This window comes from Penicillium canescens (assembly GCF_028828765.1).
Source record: "Penicillium canescens strain IBT 15451 chromosome Unknown utg000006l_segment0_segment0, whole genome shotgun sequence".
NCBI classification, from domain to species: domain Eukaryota; kingdom Fungi; phylum Ascomycota; class Eurotiomycetes; order Eurotiales; family Aspergillaceae; genus Penicillium; species Penicillium canescens.
Window position 1 is genome coordinate 4,062,277 of NW_026703968.1, and position 19,575 is coordinate 4,081,851.

At 46.5% G+C, this 19,575-nt stretch overlaps 6 protein-coding genes across 6 annotated transcripts; 2 read left to right on the plus strand and 4 right to left on the minus strand.

Moving 5' to 3' along the window:
• Positions 1-3,560: 3,560 nt before the first annotated feature.
• Positions 3,561-5,330, minus strand: N7446_010359 (putative MFS maltose transporter; the record flags this gene model as incomplete). Its single annotated transcript, XM_058519102.1, has 4 exons — positions 3,561-4,141; positions 4,192-4,529; positions 4,585-5,063; positions 5,112-5,330. The coding sequence occupies 4 exons, from the start codon at positions 5,328-5,330 to the stop codon at positions 3,561-3,563; spliced, it is 1,617 nt and encodes a 538-aa protein (XP_058369890.1).
• Positions 5,331-7,143: 1,813 nt separating this feature from the next.
• Positions 7,144-8,364, minus strand: N7446_010360 (beta-ketoacyl reductase; the record flags this gene model as incomplete). The annotated part of the gene is made up of 2 exons (XM_058519103.1): positions 7,144-8,037; positions 8,119-8,364. The coding sequence occupies 2 exons, from the start codon at positions 8,362-8,364 to the stop codon at positions 7,144-7,146; spliced, it is 1,140 nt and encodes a 379-aa protein (XP_058369891.1).
• Positions 8,365-10,416: 2,052 nt separating this feature from the next.
• On the minus strand, positions 10,417-11,609 carry N7446_010361 (elongation of very long chain fatty acids protein; the record flags this gene model as incomplete). Its single annotated transcript, XM_058519104.1, has 2 exons — positions 10,417-10,824; positions 10,878-11,609. The coding sequence occupies 2 exons, from the start codon at positions 11,607-11,609 to the stop codon at positions 10,417-10,419; spliced, it is 1,140 nt and encodes a 379-aa protein (XP_058369892.1).
• Positions 11,610-12,377: 768 nt separating this feature from the next.
• N7446_010362 (acyl-CoA desaturase) lies at positions 12,378-13,648 on the minus strand (the record flags this gene model as incomplete). The annotated part of the gene is made up of 2 exons (XM_058519105.1): positions 12,378-13,384; positions 13,438-13,648. The coding sequence occupies 2 exons, from the start codon at positions 13,646-13,648 to the stop codon at positions 12,378-12,380; spliced, it is 1,218 nt and encodes a 405-aa protein (XP_058369893.1).
• A 1,052-nt stretch (positions 13,649-14,700) lies between these two features.
• N7446_010363 (uncharacterized protein) lies at positions 14,701-16,260 on the plus strand (the record flags this gene model as incomplete). Its single annotated transcript, XM_058519106.1, has 3 exons — positions 14,701-14,773; positions 14,829-15,139; positions 15,196-16,260. 3 exons carry the CDS (start codon positions 14,701-14,703, stop codon positions 16,258-16,260), a joined length of 1,449 nt encoding a protein of 482 aa, XP_058369894.1.
• A 2,324-nt stretch (positions 16,261-18,584) lies between these two features.
• N7446_010364 (uncharacterized protein) lies at positions 18,585-18,767 on the plus strand (the record flags this gene model as incomplete). Its single annotated transcript, XM_058519107.1, has 1 exon — positions 18,585-18,767. The coding sequence occupies one exon, from the start codon at positions 18,585-18,587 to the stop codon at positions 18,765-18,767; it is 183 nt and encodes a 60-aa protein (XP_058369895.1).
• Between the last annotated feature and the right edge of the window lie 808 nt (positions 18,768-19,575).

Genomic DNA, 19,575 nt, shown 5'->3' on the forward strand with positions numbered 1-19,575 from the left:
CCGTACTGCCTGGAGAGAGAAGACGCATAAGGTATACTCCAACCAAGGAGGGCTTCCCCAATTCCATTCGACCTCGCCTCACGCCTAAATCCCAACTTGATTCGATTTCTGCGGTCGGCCAGATCCGCTATCGAAGCCCCATATCCCCCTATCTCCGGGTTGAACATTTTCTATTACTTAAGTGGCGTCTCTCAGAAAGAGGATCTCAAGGACATCCCGACCTTTGATTCACGAGGAGATCGATACGTGTGGCTGTATCAATCAACCGGCTCTATAAGCGAAGATGAAGTCGGTATCTTGTGAGTTAACGAGATTGAATTCAATCAATTTGGGACATACATCAGCATTAACACAAGTAATAGATTCGATCAAGAGGCTGAGCTCGCTGCCTTTTTCCCAGAATGGTCGGAGGCTGATTTTGATGCGAAAAATAAATGGCCGTGGAGGCCTTTGCAGCATATTCTCTATGTCTATCTAGAAATGATCACTGATGAAAAGTGACTATAGATCGAAGTCCAAAAATCGAATTTGAATCGCCCTCGGAATCCTTTCCCTGGGAGATTCATCAACATACTCAACAGGATGTCCATCAGGCCGTCGTGGCCTTTAGCCGTCTTCTCGATATAATCGAATCTCGACTCCCTCCGAAATCAACATAAATTCTCCTAGGATCAAATGACGGAATAGACCTTCTATACCCGCACTGGATCATGGATAAGTGGCTCTCGCGAAAGGATCCTTTTGCCCAAGAATTCCTCTTAGCTCTTCCTATTCGCTATATCAACTTCCACTATATCGCCCCGGGGATTCGGATTCAAAATATAACGGAATTCACAGCTCAACCTTTTAAGAATCTTGGAGGATCATACGGAGACAGAGATGTCACTCCTCCACTTCTCCTCTTCCGAGGAGATGGAGAGAACACAACACCCTGGAGTCTTAGGTGGCTTTCAGACGGGCGAAAAGAGATTCCAGCTGGCTTATATCTTGAAGCTGTCCATGCCTTTATCAGTGATGATCCAGGAAACGACAGTCGACTCTTACTCCCGTTTGAGGTCGGGCATAATGGCTACGCACGAAGTAGCAATGGAGTCTTGATAGGATGTATGATAAGCTCTATCGGGATCATCAACCTACTGGTATTTTGCCATGGGGCTCACATAGTTCATGCATTCACAAAGTATTATTGAACTGGGCGGAGCGTGTGGAATCGGGGGATTGAAAGGTGAATGGTGACGGGTGTTGCGAATGCTATTGAAAAGTTCAAGGATGCCGATACACCAGATCATTGGATGAAGTACCAAACCTCATGATGAGGTGATATATGCGAACGAGACAAACAGACTCGACCCGGCACAAGTCAGGAGTCAACCAACTCTTGATTCAATCAATCAATCAATCAAAGCTCTATTAACCTGTTGGAGCCTAACTAGTATCGTAATGACTATGCAGGCGCTTCTTACGAGATGAAGCAAGAACCCGTATCCGTACGCCTGAGCATGCCCTAGTACAAATAGCGAGAGGCTGGTCCTCAAAGAGTGAAAGCACCAGCTCAATACATATAAATCAAATGCCAAAAGACAATAAATCTCATGCAAAAAGCAGGACAAAGGAGACCAATTTCCATGCAGTAAATGCATTAAAAATGGATATAAAAGAATGAATGGATGTACCATCCACCTCTTCATATATATCTCCACACTCTCAACCTCCACAGTCTTCATGCAGCGAGACCAGGTCCCGTATGCCGAAGCTCCCGCTTCATCCTCAATTAGATGTTTATCGTAATCGGTTACCACCCAGTCAGGCAGCGTTTATTCAAATAGCTGGCTGAGGCTCTCTCCTTCCTCAGTCGTTGTGTAATTCCGTGGTGAGTACCCAGCGTCTTCGGGGCTCTGCCCCATGGCTGCAAGGCCTTCAGGTTCGCTGTCGGTATCATCCTCAGCGGGCTCGACTTGTTGAAATTAAGCAAGGAGACCGGTGTGGTGCATGAATCTGGCAACGTAGAGGGTTACCAGCGGGTTTGACACGATAGTGTCGAAATCAGTAGGATTTGGCCTGCCATTCTTCGACAGGCCGGTTGCTGGCACATTCAGCTTATCCCACAGCTCTTTTCGGAGCTCACCGAATGTCTCACATCGTAGCAGGACGTGCTTTGGCATTTGAGAGCTCTCTCCCCACGGATATTTATCGAAATCCAGCGCATTGATCTTATAAAGGAAATGTCGAAGTCCAATGCGCATAGACCGCATTTGTACCATGATTGCCGCGTACGGCTTCAACACGCATTCGTACGACCTCAAATCCTTCTTATTGGGCCATTTAAGTAGGCGCTTTGTGGGCTGAGCGGTCCTATCGCTCTCCCACTATTCCTCACAGCGCAATTTGATCTTCGCTCGGACAGCTCGCTTGGCGACTGCTGATCGCACCTCCCGCACCTTCCGTACGGACACCTATACTAGATAGGGGATAATTGTAATAGATCCCTTAGAAGCCATATATAGATCTCTCCCACACACGAAGGATCGACACTCTATAGGTGTCGACACGTTAGCGTTGGCTCACCGTACCGCTAATCCCCTATATTAAATAGCCTACTCCGGAGAACCCAGCGGTTCTCTAAGAATCAGTCTCTATATTCCTCTAATATACAGTTCGCTTCTAGACATCTTCGTCTTACATAGTTGACAGGCTCTATCCTGTAAACACTAGAACCCTCTTCTTTACAGCGAAGCCATTATCGCGTCCTCCTCCTGAGATAGTGGAGAAGCTATAAGAGAGTTAGACAAAGCTATTTTAGTTAATAGGTTAATAATAAGAGAGGAGTAAGTGATAACGAGGTAGAAAAGTGGTTAAAACGAAGGGAAAAAGGAGAGGGAAGATAGTTACTTTTATATTAACGAAGCTAAAGTGCTTGTCTAAGCTCGTAAACTTCCCTCCTTTATTAATAGAGCTACTACTAGAAGCTTCTAAATAGCTTCATTGTTTACTTAGTAGAAATGTTCGGATAACTTGGTGGAAAGTTCCAAATAGCTTCATTATTTCCTAGGTAGGAAATGCCGGCAAGTGGGGAGGGATGTGATCCCTAGGGCTTAGTAGGGCACCAAGCCATACTGGCTGCCTTTGCCGTAGGCAGCCACTTGGGCTGGCCAAGCAAGCTAGGTAGGCAACTAACTTACGGCAAGCGAGTATTAAGTAATTACACAGGGGTTAAATTAGCTAGCTAGCTCACGTAATAGCAACCATGCGATCCATTCCGTATCTCAACAGCCCGAGCGAAGCGAGGGCAGAAAGCTTGTATAAATAAATCAGACTCAGCTATCCTGCTCTGTCAGGATCACGTGGTATTAGCCTCTTGAATCAGATATACCAAAAGCAAGCCTGGTACTGTAACAGCCATTACCGACGAGAGTAGAGGATCCAGTACATTCCGCCGTGATCCTCACCCTTCAACTCATCTTGAAAATAATTACCTGTAAGTATATAGTAAGGAACACATCTCTACCACCCATTCCTGCACAAGCAGTACCGCTCAGGCTTCTCCGAACGACAATTTCCATCTACTCATCATCGCGGATATCGACGACCGTCTGCTTCCATTTGCGAGCCGGGACATGACGCCGGAACAAAATGTCGATCTCACGGAAGGACCTGTGCTTCATCTCTGGAACCCAGATCCAAGCCATGGCGGTGCAGATAAAGGCGGTACCAGCCCAGATGTAGCCGCTCTTGCCGCCCAGGTTCCACTTATCAGCGTTGAGCATGTAGCTGGCAAGGAAGATGCAAGGAATATTGACCAAGTAGTAGGCACCTCGTCCAATACCGGTTGTCAGTGGCCTGAGACGAACGGAAGATGTCTCGCCGATGATGACCCATGAGGCAGGGGCGGGTCCCAAGCAGAACAGGACGGAGACGATCAAGCCAAGCGATGCTTGCGCATTGCTAGCCGCAATACTAGCGCCACATGAAGCCGCAATACCGAGCGCGATCAAGAATCCACAGTTGATTAATTGACCATAGACATAGATGGTGCGTCGGCCGAGGTATGTGGTGAGGACCCAAGAGAGCATGACCATGATCCACTGGAGGGCAGAAGTGATGAGACCAAGTGCAAATGCGGTATTGTCCGCCATGCCGGCCTCTGAGCTGGTGTTAGTCTGCTATGAGGTTGCAGGAAATGGCTGGACTCACGTTTGAAAAAGTAAACCGCTTGGTTAGCAATCAGATTGCCCGTCAGATTCTGAGATGCGTACACACCGCACACAATCAATGTGCGGTAGCGATCAGTACCTTTCCACAGTTCGATGAGACTGGGCTTCTTCTCAGTCTTCTCGAGTTCGATCGTGCGACGCATCATTGCGACTGCGTCAGCGGGATTATCATTTGCACTCGCGCGTCCAAGGCGTTTGACAGCCTTCTCTGCCTCCGCCAGACGGCCCTTTCGTACGAGCCACCAGGGCGATTCAGGCGCAAGGAAGAGTAGGATAGCGAGGGGAGTAGGAAAGATCCACTGGAGTGCAATGGGAACTCTGGGATGACTGTTAGTACAGTGCTCCTCGATGGCATCTACGGGAGCGGACGAACCGGTACGCTGACGAGTCATCCTTGGATTGGTAGTGGTAAGTGATACCGCCGACTATGATCGCCCCAATCGCCCAGAACATCTGCAACATCTGCGTCGCTGGAGCTCTCAATCTCATTGGCACAATTTCGGCACAGTAGGCGGGTGCATTGGCGATAAAAATGCCCCACGGAATGCCTTCCAGGATCTGGGACGCGAAAAACATCCCCTGGCTGTTGCCGAAATAGAAGATGAAGATGAAGGCGTTCAAGAACATGAGACCGCCAATGGTTGCCCATCGATATCCAATCCAACTGGTAATGGGACCTGCGATGAATACACCGATGAAGGCACCGATTGGCCCGCTACACTGGAATGCTGACTGCCATGAAGCTTCGATAATCCACTCGCCTGTTGTTTCGCTTTTTACACCAAAATCCTCGGCGAATCGAGCTGTGGCTATGAACTGTCCCATTAAGAAAACACAGTATGACTCCATGATCTATCGCAACGTTAGAGAAATGATCTGCCTATCATGGCAAGAGCTTACAATGGTGCATGACATCACGAATGCCCACCAGCTGGCAGCGGGATAGGCCTTGACAGCCTGGAGCACAGTCATACTATGTTCGATCTGCTCGGCCTCGATGGCGCCGGCTCTGTCGTAGTCGACCTTCTCGCCAACATCGTAAACAGGTCCGCCCGTGGAGGTGGGCTGCGCCTCGACCTCCGACGCTGAGGTCTGCTTCTCTGAGATGTCGCTAGTCATGTTGACGATTTCTGAGAGAAACGCGTGAATGGAAGAGAGGCAGGCACGACTGGGGGTTTCAGATCTTTATACCTGCGACAACACGCTCGTGATGGTGATCCTGAGCTTAGCTCAATTGAGCGAAGCTTACTCCGGACCTTGACCTCCTCAACCCAACATCTCAGCTCATGAAGGTCATTTTTTTTCATTTTCCGGGCACTACGGTAGCAGCGTCGCTTGATTATGGTTGGCTCTTGTCGAGCGGAGTCATCTGATAGGTGCTAGTCGGGAGGAAATGCACTGGTTCATTTGCGGGGTCTCCTGTGTGGGTCTCGATGTGGCGTTCCATTCGCCGGAGAATTCCTGCTTTGGGTCGTAGGGGAGAGTCCAGAATCCTCCCCCCTTCAGTTAGTGCGAGTCATGCCTGTGTCCCGTCCCAAGCTTTTTCTTGTGCACTCTGAGATCCGGTCCTCCTGATTCCCTGTCCGGGTGGTTCATTTCTGTTGAGCCTATCATAATGGGCGAGGGAATTTAACCGAGGAGCTGGGAGAGGATAAGCGCTAATGATTAGTTGGCGCTGTGCTTTGACTCCGGGTATCGAGTACACGGGCAAATATTCAGCAAACGTGACCCATCAGAATGTCTTCGAACGCTAGCCTCCGAACATGAAGTCGGATGCTTATGATGCTTGATCTCTCTATCTCTGTAAAATACCATGCTTAGGCTTGGGGGGTTGGTGTTGGGCGCACGTGCAGGATCCAAGATAAATATTATCGATCTTTAAAGAACCTGACGAATCCCAGAGTCAGACACGGCTCGGTGTCATCTCATCCGCGGGCCATGATTCGGCCAGTTTTACCCCGGACGGTCACTACCCCGCGCCGTGACCCCGGACGGATCCTGAATCTCCTCCAATGGAGAAAAGGAGAAATACCGAAATTGGATAGTACAAAATATGAACTTGCATGAACAGGAGCAGTACAGTATGTGTGTGTGTAGTTCATTTACCCTGACCCCTCGTTGAAGGTGAGACCTTGGATGGAGGTACAAGGGTGCTAATCATTCTCTCATTCTCTAACTACGCGAGTAGGCGCAGCTATTTGTAGTCATGGTAGCTGCCTCTGCCTGGAGTGGTATAGGCTGCCACTACTAACTAACTAATCTATACATCACGTAATCTGGGATCCAACTGTCGAAACGATATGTGGGCTACCACAACTATATAAATCCATGTATGTACATGTATCGTGACGAACTTAGAGCCTAGTCGAGGCCTGTCGTGGCCCATAGCCATACTCTGTGATAAGCTGCCCAGATGGCGCGGTTGTGTTGGGAAATCCCCGTAGCATTTACTGGCCACCGCAGCAAGATACTCTGCGGACTATGGTTCGGGCGTAGATATCGCAGACTTCAGAAACACTACAATGATGTATGGGAAGTGGTGATCCAGGGACCATCTTGAGCGAACAAGGGGTGTTCGCTAACCACCATAACGATATGTTAAAAGATAGTCAATAGAAAGTTGAGTTTTGGGTGAAGGTTCCTGAGGTCAGTAGAGCTTTCATTGCTGATGTTACGTTTCACAAAATGATTTCTGCGCTCCAACCGGTTCTTGGTGTCGGCGGTTAGTTCACCACTACTGATCATGGATTTATCAAACTGTAGCCATTTTCGGCATCAGCCGACGCCTTTTTCAGCCATGTGGTTCGCAGACAGATCTCCCGCTTTAATTATACTATGGCTGAAAACGTGACATATTGGGGAAAACCCACACGCTCAATCAAGTATGGAATCCGCAGTAATTTCATTTCATTGTGCGGAAAGCTGAAAGACTTCACTCACTACCACCAGCTTTTTCCTGTGTCCTACCTGTCGTGACACCATGTTTTACCTTGAGATATTCAATGGCTGCCGCTGCTAAGCCACCCACAGTGCCAGCCTTTCCGATCTCCACAAGGCTGATTTCCAACCCCATGTTACGACGAGCCCAGCCTCGAATTTCGATCGCCATTAAGGAATCAATCACGATGGCTCTCATTTCTTCTTCGTCCATGTCCTCTTTGGCTGCCTTGTGTTGTGTGATCTTTTTTGCCAGTTCGTGGCAGATGATGCGCTCTGACTCCGGATCATCAAGAAGGGCAGGATTCCGCTCAACCTTCCGCAAAAGGATCTTGAGTTCATCCGCGCTTTCATCTCCCGTCGTAGTTCCCGTAGAATCGATGTTGGCGAAGATTGAAAACCGGGTATCCCTGCCCCATGGACAGCGAACACTGGAATCCGAAAGAGGTCTCGTGGTTCCTAAGCCCACGATACACGAGCTGCTGATATTCCATTTCACAGACTGGGGTTCCTGAGCCTGTTGAATTGCTCTCTGCAGGCCTCCCACGAGCTCCTTTTCGCTGACCAGACGAACTCCCGCAGAGCGCATCTTTTCCAGGAGGGCTTGGTCATGGCTGAGCATACCGAAGTCCTCAACAGGACCAAGATTAATCACACCGCAAGGCAGTCCTAGCCCCCGACGATATTGATGAAAGGAATCAAGGAACGTGTTCGCCGCTGCGTAGTTTGCCTGTCCAGGATTTCCCCCGGTTGCTGAGACTGAAATGAACAGTATCAAAAAGTCCAGCTTCTCATTCTGGGTAGCTTTGTGCAAGTTCCATGTGCCTTTTACTTTGCTTGCTAGACAGGATGTCCACTGCGTATGCGTCATTTCGCCAAAGGTGGAGTCCTGGTAAATACGGAACACACAGGTTAGCACGTTTTATTCCATAAACTGGCTGGACAATTCTTAAGTGAATATTCGACTTACTTGTAGAACTCCAGACATCTGTAGAACACCGCTCAAGGGCAAAGAGCATTGCGCGATAGCTTTCTCCACATCTGCTAACTCAGCGACGCTACCGGGTACGCAGACCACATTGCAACCTTGGTCTTCAAGTTCACGAACAAACCGTTGATCATGTTCCGATTTTCCAGCTGAGCGAGACAGGAAGACAAAGCATCGAGCCCCTCTTTCCACCATCCAGGTGGCAACTGAGCGACCAATACCACCCATGCCCCCAACCAAAAGATAAGAGGCATTGGGAGACAGAGAGCTAGGGTGTTTGCTCGAGGCAGCAGGGAATTCAGCAGGATCTTGCGGGATGCGAATCAGGATCTTGCCAATATGGTTACCCTGTTGCATGTAACGGGATGCATCAACCACCTCTTTTACGTCATAAGCTAGATCTACTATTCTACTTTCTACTATTCTACTTTAGAAGGACTTAGGATATATGAGGACACTTATTTATATATCTAGTTTAGTTCTTCGTGTTCAATCATACATTGTTACTTGTGTCTACTGTTCAGAACCTTTGGTGACTCGTACAACTTGATTATAACTTAACAACACTACGAATAGGCCCGTACCTCGGTATAGGTTAGTTCGGCGCTCTATCTAGCATTGCTCCTCGATACCCTCAAAAGGACTTAGCCCGTGTAAGGCCTGTTAGGCAACGGTACGGTTGAGAGACAGATCGTTGACGTTAGAAGCAGAAAAGCATTAGGAAAGTATAACCTAGGAACCTTCTAACATAGCGACGACCCGTTAGTCGTGCGTAACATCTAGCACTTAAGAAGAAGTCTTAGCGGCCTCTAGAGATCTCGTGTAGGCAGCTAGGACACCTTTAGGGTTCACTAGCAGTAAGTACGGTCGTCTACTATACGCATTTCCTACAGCGCTACGCTTCTAGGGAGAGGGCTTAATCTCTGACTACCTAGTTAGCCGTGCTCGTTAGATAGAACCTAGTGTTTCTACGTAGTTAGACACCTTATTCGGCGAAGATAAGCAGGCTACCGCTAACTATATCGTATCTTAGAGAGTTAAGACCTAGCAAACGTATGCTTGTCTATTCTATAAGATAATAGAAGCGGAGAAACAGGCTTTTAGCAAGGATTCCTTCTTCCGGCGCAAGGAGCTAGGTCTTACCACCGATCTACCTTCGCTGTAAGTGCTATCGCCGGCGAGTCATAATGCTTAGAGGTGTTTTTGACGGTTAGGATGCCTGCCACTGATCAACCAACGGACGGTTGATTTATCAGGGGGGTAGTATATAGTGGTAGAACCCGTGACTATAGCGTATTATTGGCCTAAGGTGTCGCAAATACCCTAGGAAGCTTGCATACAGTCTTCTCCTTCTAGGGATAGTATCCATCTATCATCAATATGACTACAGTTTTTCCACCAGATTCTTCATTCATGATATAGCTTCAAGATCAGTACTTCAGTCGCTTCCTAAGACTACTCTCCACGCCTACAGTGGGCCTGGGGGTGGTTGGTTGTCTTCTATCCATTGATATCGACCCGTCTGCTATATCAGACTGCCATCGAGCCATCCCTATTTCAATACATAGAATACAACCTTAGGCCACGGTCGCAACCCCAACGGGCCCATTTTCCCGCAACCCATGAAAATATCTCCGATTTTCAACCGCCTATTTCTCGAGCACTACCCGCCTACGCATGCTCCGATGAAAGTAGGAGGTATTTGAGATACTCTATTATAACTTACCAGAATTTTAGACCGATCAGAGGCCTCTACCTCTAGACCTTAGCAGTCAGGCGTCCGACCCACTTTTCTCCCATAGTGAAAACCCTAGCCTGCACTCTGCCAGACTGCAGGCACCCCCGTGGGATAGGGCTTTAGCCATCTCTATGGTCAACTTACATGCCACCATGTCTGATGCATCTTCCTAGCGAGGCGCGATGCGTTCCGACCATTGAGCATGGTGATAAAGCCCTATCTTATCTGATAACAATATTTGATAGCATTTTGAACGTTTTACCTTAGGTAATGGTAGCGTCTGGTTGAAGGTTATGTATAAGAACCACAAAAGAAATGTTATCCTGTAAGATTTTAAAGCCCTCAATATAGACAGAAAGCCATATACCCCCTTTTGGCATGTCATGTGTGGCCCAGAAAACTAAATTGTGGCTAGATATACAATGCAATAATATTTTGAGAAACAAAAGCTCATAGTTGATCTTGACCATATTCTTTTGAACTACATACCTGTAGTATTGCTAAAGACCCCCACCCTTCTCCTCCTAAGAACTTGTTGCCTACTAATCGAGTTTCCTGACACGCTTGATATATGCACGACTGAAAAAGGATACGAAAAGGTAAACCAAGGGAGCCAGGTAGACCAGAGTCACAAATAGTGCAAGTGTCTGCCCACTATTCCATAGACACGGAGTTTCTTGGACCTCAAAAACCGGCCCGGCAACGGGCACAGAAGAAATGGAATCAGGATGGCTACTCATGCTTGGCTGAACTTTGCCATAGTTTGATTTCATCAGGCGGTCCGCTTCTAGATTTGTAACTTGGCTTGTCGCAATGTCGTATCCAATGAAGAGATAGCAGACGGCAATGGCTGCACCGAGAAGAAATTGGCCAATTTGCAAAGTCGTCAAAGATCTCTTAACTGAGACGGGCACCCGAAGGCCCAACGCCGTCATCGAGAAATACGTATACTGAATTTGTCTCGTTAGCTATCATATTCATTTGGACTGAGAGGATTGCGTACCATCAAAGTATGAATTGCGGAATTGAGAAGAATACCGACAAGAGCAGGCGGTGATGCATATCGGACGCCTGCCCACATGCAGAGCATGACGCCAGCATGGTGGTATGTCTGAAGAAATGAGCTTTGTTTTCCTTTTGCGAGGATTATAAAAGTGTCAACCGCTTCATAAAACTTGGATATATAAAAGAACCATGAAAAATAGCCAGCACCGGCACTCCATAGTTGATTTGAATGGTCCATAAAGGTCATTGGTATGCTACCCAGCAATTCAGGGTTTTCAGAATAACCGAATTCACCAGTTGGAGTGATTTGACACATTGTATTCGCAACACGAGCGACAAAGTTCGGATCTGACATGGATGGCCAGCAACTCCAAAGCACGAAGCAGAGGCCAGCGAGCGTCCATGCTGAGAATGTAGCAAGGAATATATTGTGAAGTATCACTAATAACTTGAAAGGCGCTGTCGTGGCAAATGTCCAAGGTCGATTTCCTCGGGTCTTATTCAAGTTGTTGAGTAGAACCACAGTCATTATATAGACCGAGGCTATTGTTATAGGTGCCTTGACGTCTGCAAGATAGCCAAACACATAGGAGGGGATCTCAATCGGGTGCATCCATGTTGCTTTGGTCTGTGTATACGGAAAAGCTGCTTGAGAGGCATCATCAGGAGGCCAATCAAAGACCTGACGAGGAGGAAGCCGGAAATGCACTAAGAGATTCGGAACAGACATTTCAACAAGAAAACGAAAACCACGTCAAAGTCTCAGGGGAATTCCTCTCAGGGGCTTTTGGATTCGAACGAAGGGGCAGTCATTGATTGTTGTTCTTCAATTCTCGCTGGACGAGCCAGAGAGTTTATGTAATTAGATCTGAGAGAAGGGCTTAAAATTTGAAGACCGCATGGATAGGGGAATGAGCAACGATTTGACACATCTTAAGCAGGCGGCGTCATTTGAGTTTGATCTATTGGCACACCATTGATGTTGGTAGTGTTGGCATGATACGCTCCTTAATTTGATAAAGCAACAGAAGCAAGGTACGTACATCATGCAAGCCAGGGCTTAGGCAGGGGATAGTTGCCGAAGACTAGTACATATACGTAGTCACCTTGTCTGTACCCTTATTGACCATTTTGTTTGCTATTAATTTCACGTGTGACGTATCGTTTATAATTGAAGTCGTAAGTTTGAGACCTGATCTCACAAACGAGTCGAAAATGAGATTTTCCGTAGAGGACTACAAGAAACATATTAACAACTTTGGCCTATATTTAGACGGAAGATCTCAAAACCTTCTCAGATGTCTTGCCGGGGCTGGCATCATTTTTGGTTTTCAATTGAAATGGTCGTTAGTTTCTAACTTTCTGAAGTGATTGAACTGCGATACTAAAATAACACTTCACTCGTGCGTTGTCCAGATAAGGTTCTCATACGAAGGCCCATTGAATCCGATTGAACTTGCCAATCTTTTATCCGCATAGCTCGACTGAATAATCTAGCTTAAATTTTGGCAGTCTGAGAGATCCTCGCCAATCGCATGGTTGAGAGCAAGTTTTCGGCCGCATTGGAGTGAGCATGGATTGCGCTGCCATGGAACAGTCTCGTAGCGTCCTTGCCAACATACTCTAGCAAGAACTTTTTTCCGCCGGGATGTTGGTCCACAAACTGTGCAGCATCATGCACAACACCATCAACAAGAAGCAAACGATGACCGTTGTTAACTGTCTGGGTGTATTTTTCAAAACTCCAGACGGGAAGTTCGTCTATTGGTGTCCCCCAGGATATCTCTTGGCACCGGAGTTCAAGCTGGCGTTGAATTTGCTGGTATTTACCCTTCTGAATCTCGTTTTCGGGAAACCGCTTCAAGTCTGAGGCCAGATTGACTTTCTCGCAGAGCCAGATAAACCACTTCGTCGGATCCCAGTGAAACCATCTGATCCCATTGCGGTAGTCCACTGGAAACTCGTGATGAAAATTGTGATACCCTTCTCCCCAAGTGATAAGAGCGACAAAAAATGAGTTTCTTGGCGAAAGGCGGCTGGCATAAGGTTGATCCCCAGCCCAATGAGCGAGAGAATTGACACAGAAGGTTGCCTGTTGGATCATGAATAATCGAACCCAGCTGGCCCATATGAATCCTCCAGCAAAATCACCGTACATAAGTCCGCAGTATGCTGTTGGAAATATAAATGCGGTCAGAAAGAATAAGGGAATGTAGTGCTTGCGCTGCCAAAGGATGATTGGGTCGTTCGAGAGATCCTGAACGTCCACCTGGCCTGTTTGTTCTCGCTTGCGTTTGATCACGACCCATCCGTAGTGAGAATAGAAAAGTCCTTTGTGGGCAGAGTATGGATCCCTATCAGTGTCTGTATAGCGGTGGTGGGCTCTATGGTCTCTGCACCATGTTCTAATCGAGCCTTGTCCTGCGCTGGTGCTGACAATTGCGAGTATAACCTTCAGAAAATTTCCAGCGCAATATGCCCGGTGTGCCCAAAGGCGATGATATCCTATGTTCTCCGTCAAAATAAGTCCGAGTAGCAGGATGGGTTGTATTATTCACCTGCAGTAACGCTGATTCCAGATGCTGTCGCATAAGTGAAGAAAAAAATTCCGGTGCGATATTGGAATGGTACCCAGAGGGTGCCGATTATTATTGCAATGAGGGGTGCTCCGGCGGTTATCCATAAGCGGAGCCAGTCAATTCGAGAGCTCAGAGCTCTAATATCCCATAGAATCTTGATCGGACTTGAAGAATGGTTGGAAGTGACCATGTTTGCGTGCAGGCAATGGTGATGTTATGGGACTTAAGCTAGAGGAGGCTTATAAGATGAAAGTGTAGATAGCCAGCAGGGAGACATGATGTATTTGGATAGTCAAACTTCTCGAATCATACTAATTTCGAGGAAACCTCCAAAAAAAAAAAAAAAAGGAAATACAAAAGTTAGGGCACATAATTAGAACAAGCCGGTCTTTTGCAGCTAATTTGAAAATGTGACAAGTTGAAAACTTGGCAGAGCCCGTCTTCCTGAGCTAATACGTGCGATTCCGCCCAAAGCAAGGTGGCCGAGTTACTACGACTAAATGAGCGGGCTATAGTAAGATATAATTATTGAACCCCCCCTTTTTTTTTTTTTTTTTTTTTTTACATCTTGTGGCGCCAAAATATCGACGTTGCTTTTCAATTGGCCGAGATCTTTTAAACCCCTCCTGAAGTCAGAGAACAGCCGCAGCCATATTCCGAAGTTTGCAGGCTACATACTGTACCAATCCCACGGCATGCTATCGTTGCTTATTTTTGATAAAACCAGCTTTGTGGAAACGAGAACCTGCAAGACACTCCTTACACGTCTACCTAGAGTACCAAAGCAGTTTGCTCCTACTAGCGCATCCAGCCCAAGCAAGGGCGTATGCAGGCCAGTCATAATTGACCCCTGACCAGCGAAACAAATATGGGTCTAATTGACAACCGAGAAAACTATGCATCAGATTTCTTAGGAAGATAATGATCAAAAAAATGTCCGCGAATACTTGTTGACGCTCCCACCGTTTTGTTTTCCCTTATGAAGTCAACAAAATGGAAATTCCATGCCCTGAAGGTTTTCAGAAGGATGACAACAAAAAAGGAATACTCAATTCAAAGATTGTCCAAAATGGTGACAATTTTTGTATCACAAAACAAGATATTTTGACGCTTTCGGCGATGGCCATCCTGAGCTTGATGGCAGCGCTGGATGGGACGTCTATCTCGGTTGCTTTGCCAGTATTCCATCCTGCCCTTTCTGTCATAAAGCGCTTTTACCTCTGACATTGCCATCAACAGATCATGTCTCATGAACTTGGAGGAACTGCAATCGAAGCATTCTGGACCGGAACCTCCTTCACACTCTGCTCTGCCGGTGAGCTAACGAAAGTCACCTGAAACAAGGACATACAAGACTCACGCGAATCTAGTCTTTCAGCCTGTATTCTCATCATTATCGGACTTATTCGGTCGGAAGCCGTTGGTGCTTGTCACGATCGCATGGTTTATGATCGGGGCGATTGTTGCCGGTGTCGCTAATAATTTCACTCATATGCTTATTGGGCGATCTTTACAGGGACTTGGCGGGGGTGGTGTCATTACTCTCACTGCTATACTCATTGCAGATATTGTGCCTCTCAGCGAAAGACCAAAATACTTTGGTATGCTTAGTGCGATCTGGAGTTTGGGAACAGTGGTCGGGCCTGTTATCGGAGGCTGCTTTGCAGAGAAAGCCACCTGGGTACGTATGAAGCTATTTATGTTCTTGACAAGAGTTCTATTAACAGTAATATTTAGCGCTGGATCTTCTATATCAACTTCCCGTTCATTGGAATCGGAGCAATCTTGCTTGCTTTTTCGGGCGATTCCCTGACTACGCAGGGCGCTTTTACCGTCCAAGTGCGCAAGATTGACTTCGTAGGAATCGCCCTATTTATTCCAAGCTCTGCTTCGTTCTTGATACCGCTTACCTGGGGAGGTGTCCTGTATTCCTGGGACTCGTGGCACACCTTGGCACCCTTGATTATCGGGTCTGTCGGACTTTGCGTCTTCGCGATCTATGAATGGCGAATTGCACGACTGCCAATGATCCCACCAGCGATTTTCCAGAACCGAACGGCGCTCATATCATTTGGAGGCTATGCCGTGGTCGGCCTGCTCGTTTGGTGCTGTCTATACTTCCTTCCCCTCTACTACGAAGCCGTGAAAGGATTCAAGCCTATCATGTCAGGAATTGCGCTTTTCCCCGAAACCTTCACTATCGCCCCAAGTGGAGTTATTGTAGGCTTTCTAATCAGTCGAACGGGCCGGTACTATTGGGCCGTCTGCATTGGATGGTGTCTTTCGGCTATTGGAATGGGCCTGCTTTGCCTATTGGACACAAATACCAGAACGATCACTTGGATCTTTCTAAATATTGTGCCTGGAGTCGGCATCGGAATGGTTCTTCCCTCTGTCGCACTCGCAGTGCAGGCTTCCGCAGCTACTGAGACCTTGGCGATTGCGGTGGCTACATCGACTTCCTTCCGAGGCTTTGGGCAGTCTATCGGTGTGGCTATCGGTGGTGTCATTTTCCAAAATCGAATGAAGAGCAATTCGTTGCAGTATCCAGCCCTCCAAGCGTTGGCTGATAAATACAGTGGCGATGCAGCGAGCGCGGTGGAAGTCATTCGAGGAATGCATGACAGTCAAGTTAAAGGAGACCTTAAGCAGGTTTATGCTGATAGTCTAAAAATGGTCTGGGCATTTTGCTGCGGCATTTCTGGATTGATGTTTTTCATGAGTCTGTTCACTAAGTCATACAGTTTGGACGGTGAGCTTGTTACAAGGGTATGCCCTGAAAAAGAGAAAGTGGATGAGTGAGGGAGAAATGGCTTTCTGAAGATAAATTGCCGAGAAATTAAAACTCTTCCCATCTTTTTCTGTAACGGAATCCTTAGAAGCCATGCACAGATCTCTCGCACTCACAGAGGATCGACACCATATAGGTGTCGACACGTTGGCTCACCGTAACGCTGATCCCCTATGTTAAATAATCTGCTCCGGAGAACCTAGGGGTTCTCTAAGAATTAGTCTCTATTTTCCTTTAATATACTGTTCGCTTCTAGGCATCTTCGTCTTACCTAGTTAATAGGCTCTATCCTATGAATATTAGAACCCCCTTTTTCTTCACAATTCTAATTCTTCTTCTTTAACTACCTAATCGTTAGTCGCCTATAAATCACTAGCGAATCTATGCCTAACCGACCCCGAATCTACGGTTCCCCTTACCGCCGCTGATGAAAGCGGTAGTTTAGATAGTAATCCGCAAGAGGGAGCTACCTAGCTTAACGAGTATCTCGCTAAGGTTAAATGACTCAAAACTATTTATACGTTACTTACCTAAAAGAAGGAACTTAAGGAAGCGATCGGCTAAATAACCAAGAAATTAACGTCGGATCGCTATCGACGCTCTCCCTTTACGTTATCTAAAATAGGACGAGCTTCCGGAGAAATCAAAGTCGAAGTTCTAATTTTCAAAGCACACTATAGTATATAATAACGCTAAACCTAGCTTAACTATCTCTAAGATATATTCAAGGGTATAACTCGTAAATATAGATCGGACGAAAGAAAGATCCTAGGCGCTACTAACTATAAAAGTACCCGATTGCTATAGAAGATAGCGATACTATATTAAAGAGAAAGCGGAACCCTAGCGGACCGCTTATAAAACGACGTAGGGGCTATTTCAAAAATAGACTCTTACGTTACTATATAATTTAGCTAAACTATAAGCCGATATTGGTTATTGCGGTATACAATAAGATGGTAAGCGGAAGGCCGAAAGTGGCTTCTTATACGTAGGCCTTATCTATCATGTATAGCTATATATATATAGGATAAAGTCTGCCGGGTGGGTCCGCTTAGGGTAGATCATGCTCTTTGCTCACTAAGTAGTCACTAAGCTTGATCACGTTTCTCTTTTCCTTGAATACCTAGGGTGTCCAGGGTATAAGGTACTGCACGTGATCTGATAATAGATAGATCGGTTGGCTCTCGGTGGCCCATCAGCAAGTTACGGCCCTATAATCAATTGGTGCCTGGAAGGTCCGTAACACGAATCTCTACCTAGTAGATTATAGTAAGTTTCTAGTCGGGAGTGGTAGCCTATACGCGCCGACGATCCGTTACTACTAGGGTGTATGCTATATCGTCTATACTAATATTATCCGTTCGCTAGGGAAGAATAGGGATACGATGGAGAATTTTGTAGTCTCTACCGATAATATCTAGTTAAATATATAGAGCGACCCGATCTACTTTAAGTTCGATAGAATCGACCCGAGTCTCCTATTCGATAATAACGATAATAGAAAAGTCTACCTATAAGGGTCGGATAGATTAGGGTAAACACCACGATAAACCTCTTCGAAATCGACCTAAAGACCGGTGCAAACTTGTCGGAGGAGAAAGTAATCTAGCGCGGCACCGGTAACATTTATCCGGAGGGACCGCACTTATATAAGTATAATAGCTAGTACTACTTACTTATTACGGAGGGCGGTACCTATAGCGGGAAGCAGTCTTCGGTACGTACTAGCATTGGCGTACATGGGATCAAAATCACACTGCAACCGTCTTCTTCCCAAGACTTTTATGGAATACAACAGGGAAATGAAGACTAACGACATATATATAGGAATAGCCTGACTCGCAGTATCTCCATTTAGAAATCGTCGTCCCGCGGTTGTTGTGACAAATGTGACGATTTGTTCTGCAGAAAAGACGTTGCCACCCGAACATTCAGGCAGGAACAGTTGGGACAAAGGAGATTGCCGCGGGATTCTCCAGGACGGAACTTACCATGATTGCTAGAGAGAGAGGGTTTAAAAGGAACCTACATGGTAGATAGCTGTTTTCTTCTTTCCCTTCTCCATCTAGTCTTGATACCATCGTTGAATGGCACAGTTTGATCCAGGATCTTTCTCGTGACCAGTAACATAATATCAAGACTCACTCTCTCTCACTCTATTTTTCTTGAGGATTAGCTGAGCAACGACGTACACCATTTGGTACGCGTCAAGCTACCTAGTTCTCATCTTCCCCTTTTCACTTTTTGTCAGTTGAACAGAAGACGTACGTACGTCTGAGCTACCTGACGAATTCCACAAACAAACCCCGGAACCCCGAATGAACGAAGCACGATGGCTTCAACCGAACGCTCTGGCGCCCGTCTGCGCAGAGAGACCGAGCGACGAACCTCTTTGGTGATCAACCGTCGATTTGACGTTCGAAAAGTCGATTCTAGGGCTCGAGCCACACAGTGCGTACGTATTGCGAAGAACCAGGTTGCGCTTGAGGAGGAGTATAAAACTACAGGAGTATAAAAATTAGAGTGGGGAGTTAATACTTTTGAGAGGCATGGCCAAAACTGGATTTTTTCTGGATTTGATTTTACTGGGGTAGCACTGAAAGTTATTAAACTACTCTGGTTTTATTACCCATATACTATTGATATCTCATACATACTACTCGGGGACCGCATGGCCACAATATCGATACCCCCAGTAAAATAATAGTACCCTCATACTTACGGACTGTTTATGGAATAGACTATGGCTTCCCGCATAATCCTCCTTGTGCCTACGTAGCAGTATGATGGTCAACCATGGCCAGGTAGGCAGGCAGTCCACCTACGAACTGGCGTACTAGTTGGGTAAAATGCCGATCACACGTTACTGTGAAGCGATCATGAGCACCTTTTTAGATTAAATACGGGTATATGTAGCCCCAGACAAGAGGCCACTTTCGATATGTATTAAGACATTAGCCTGGGTCACCTGGTTTCCCACGTAAACCAAAAAGACCACTAAATACGTGTTCAGCGGATACGACCCAGAACCCAATGTATATAGTATCGCAAGGTCTTGTCACACTGTGACAATATGAGCCATGTCGCCCAGGAAGAAACCTTAGGATAGCCTACAAAATGAGAAGCAACTAATACGTCTATTTTGGAGATATGTAAAGCTTCTTATTAGTGGTGTTGTGGGCCGACCGTTTATAAAAACTTGTTTACGGTAGATCGTCTCCGGAAAGAACCCCGCTTGTAAACTTCTGATTAGAATACGGTACTTTGGTCTTGTTACCGTATGTGCTCTCTATAAGCACCTAGAAGCTTCTATGTAACGCAAA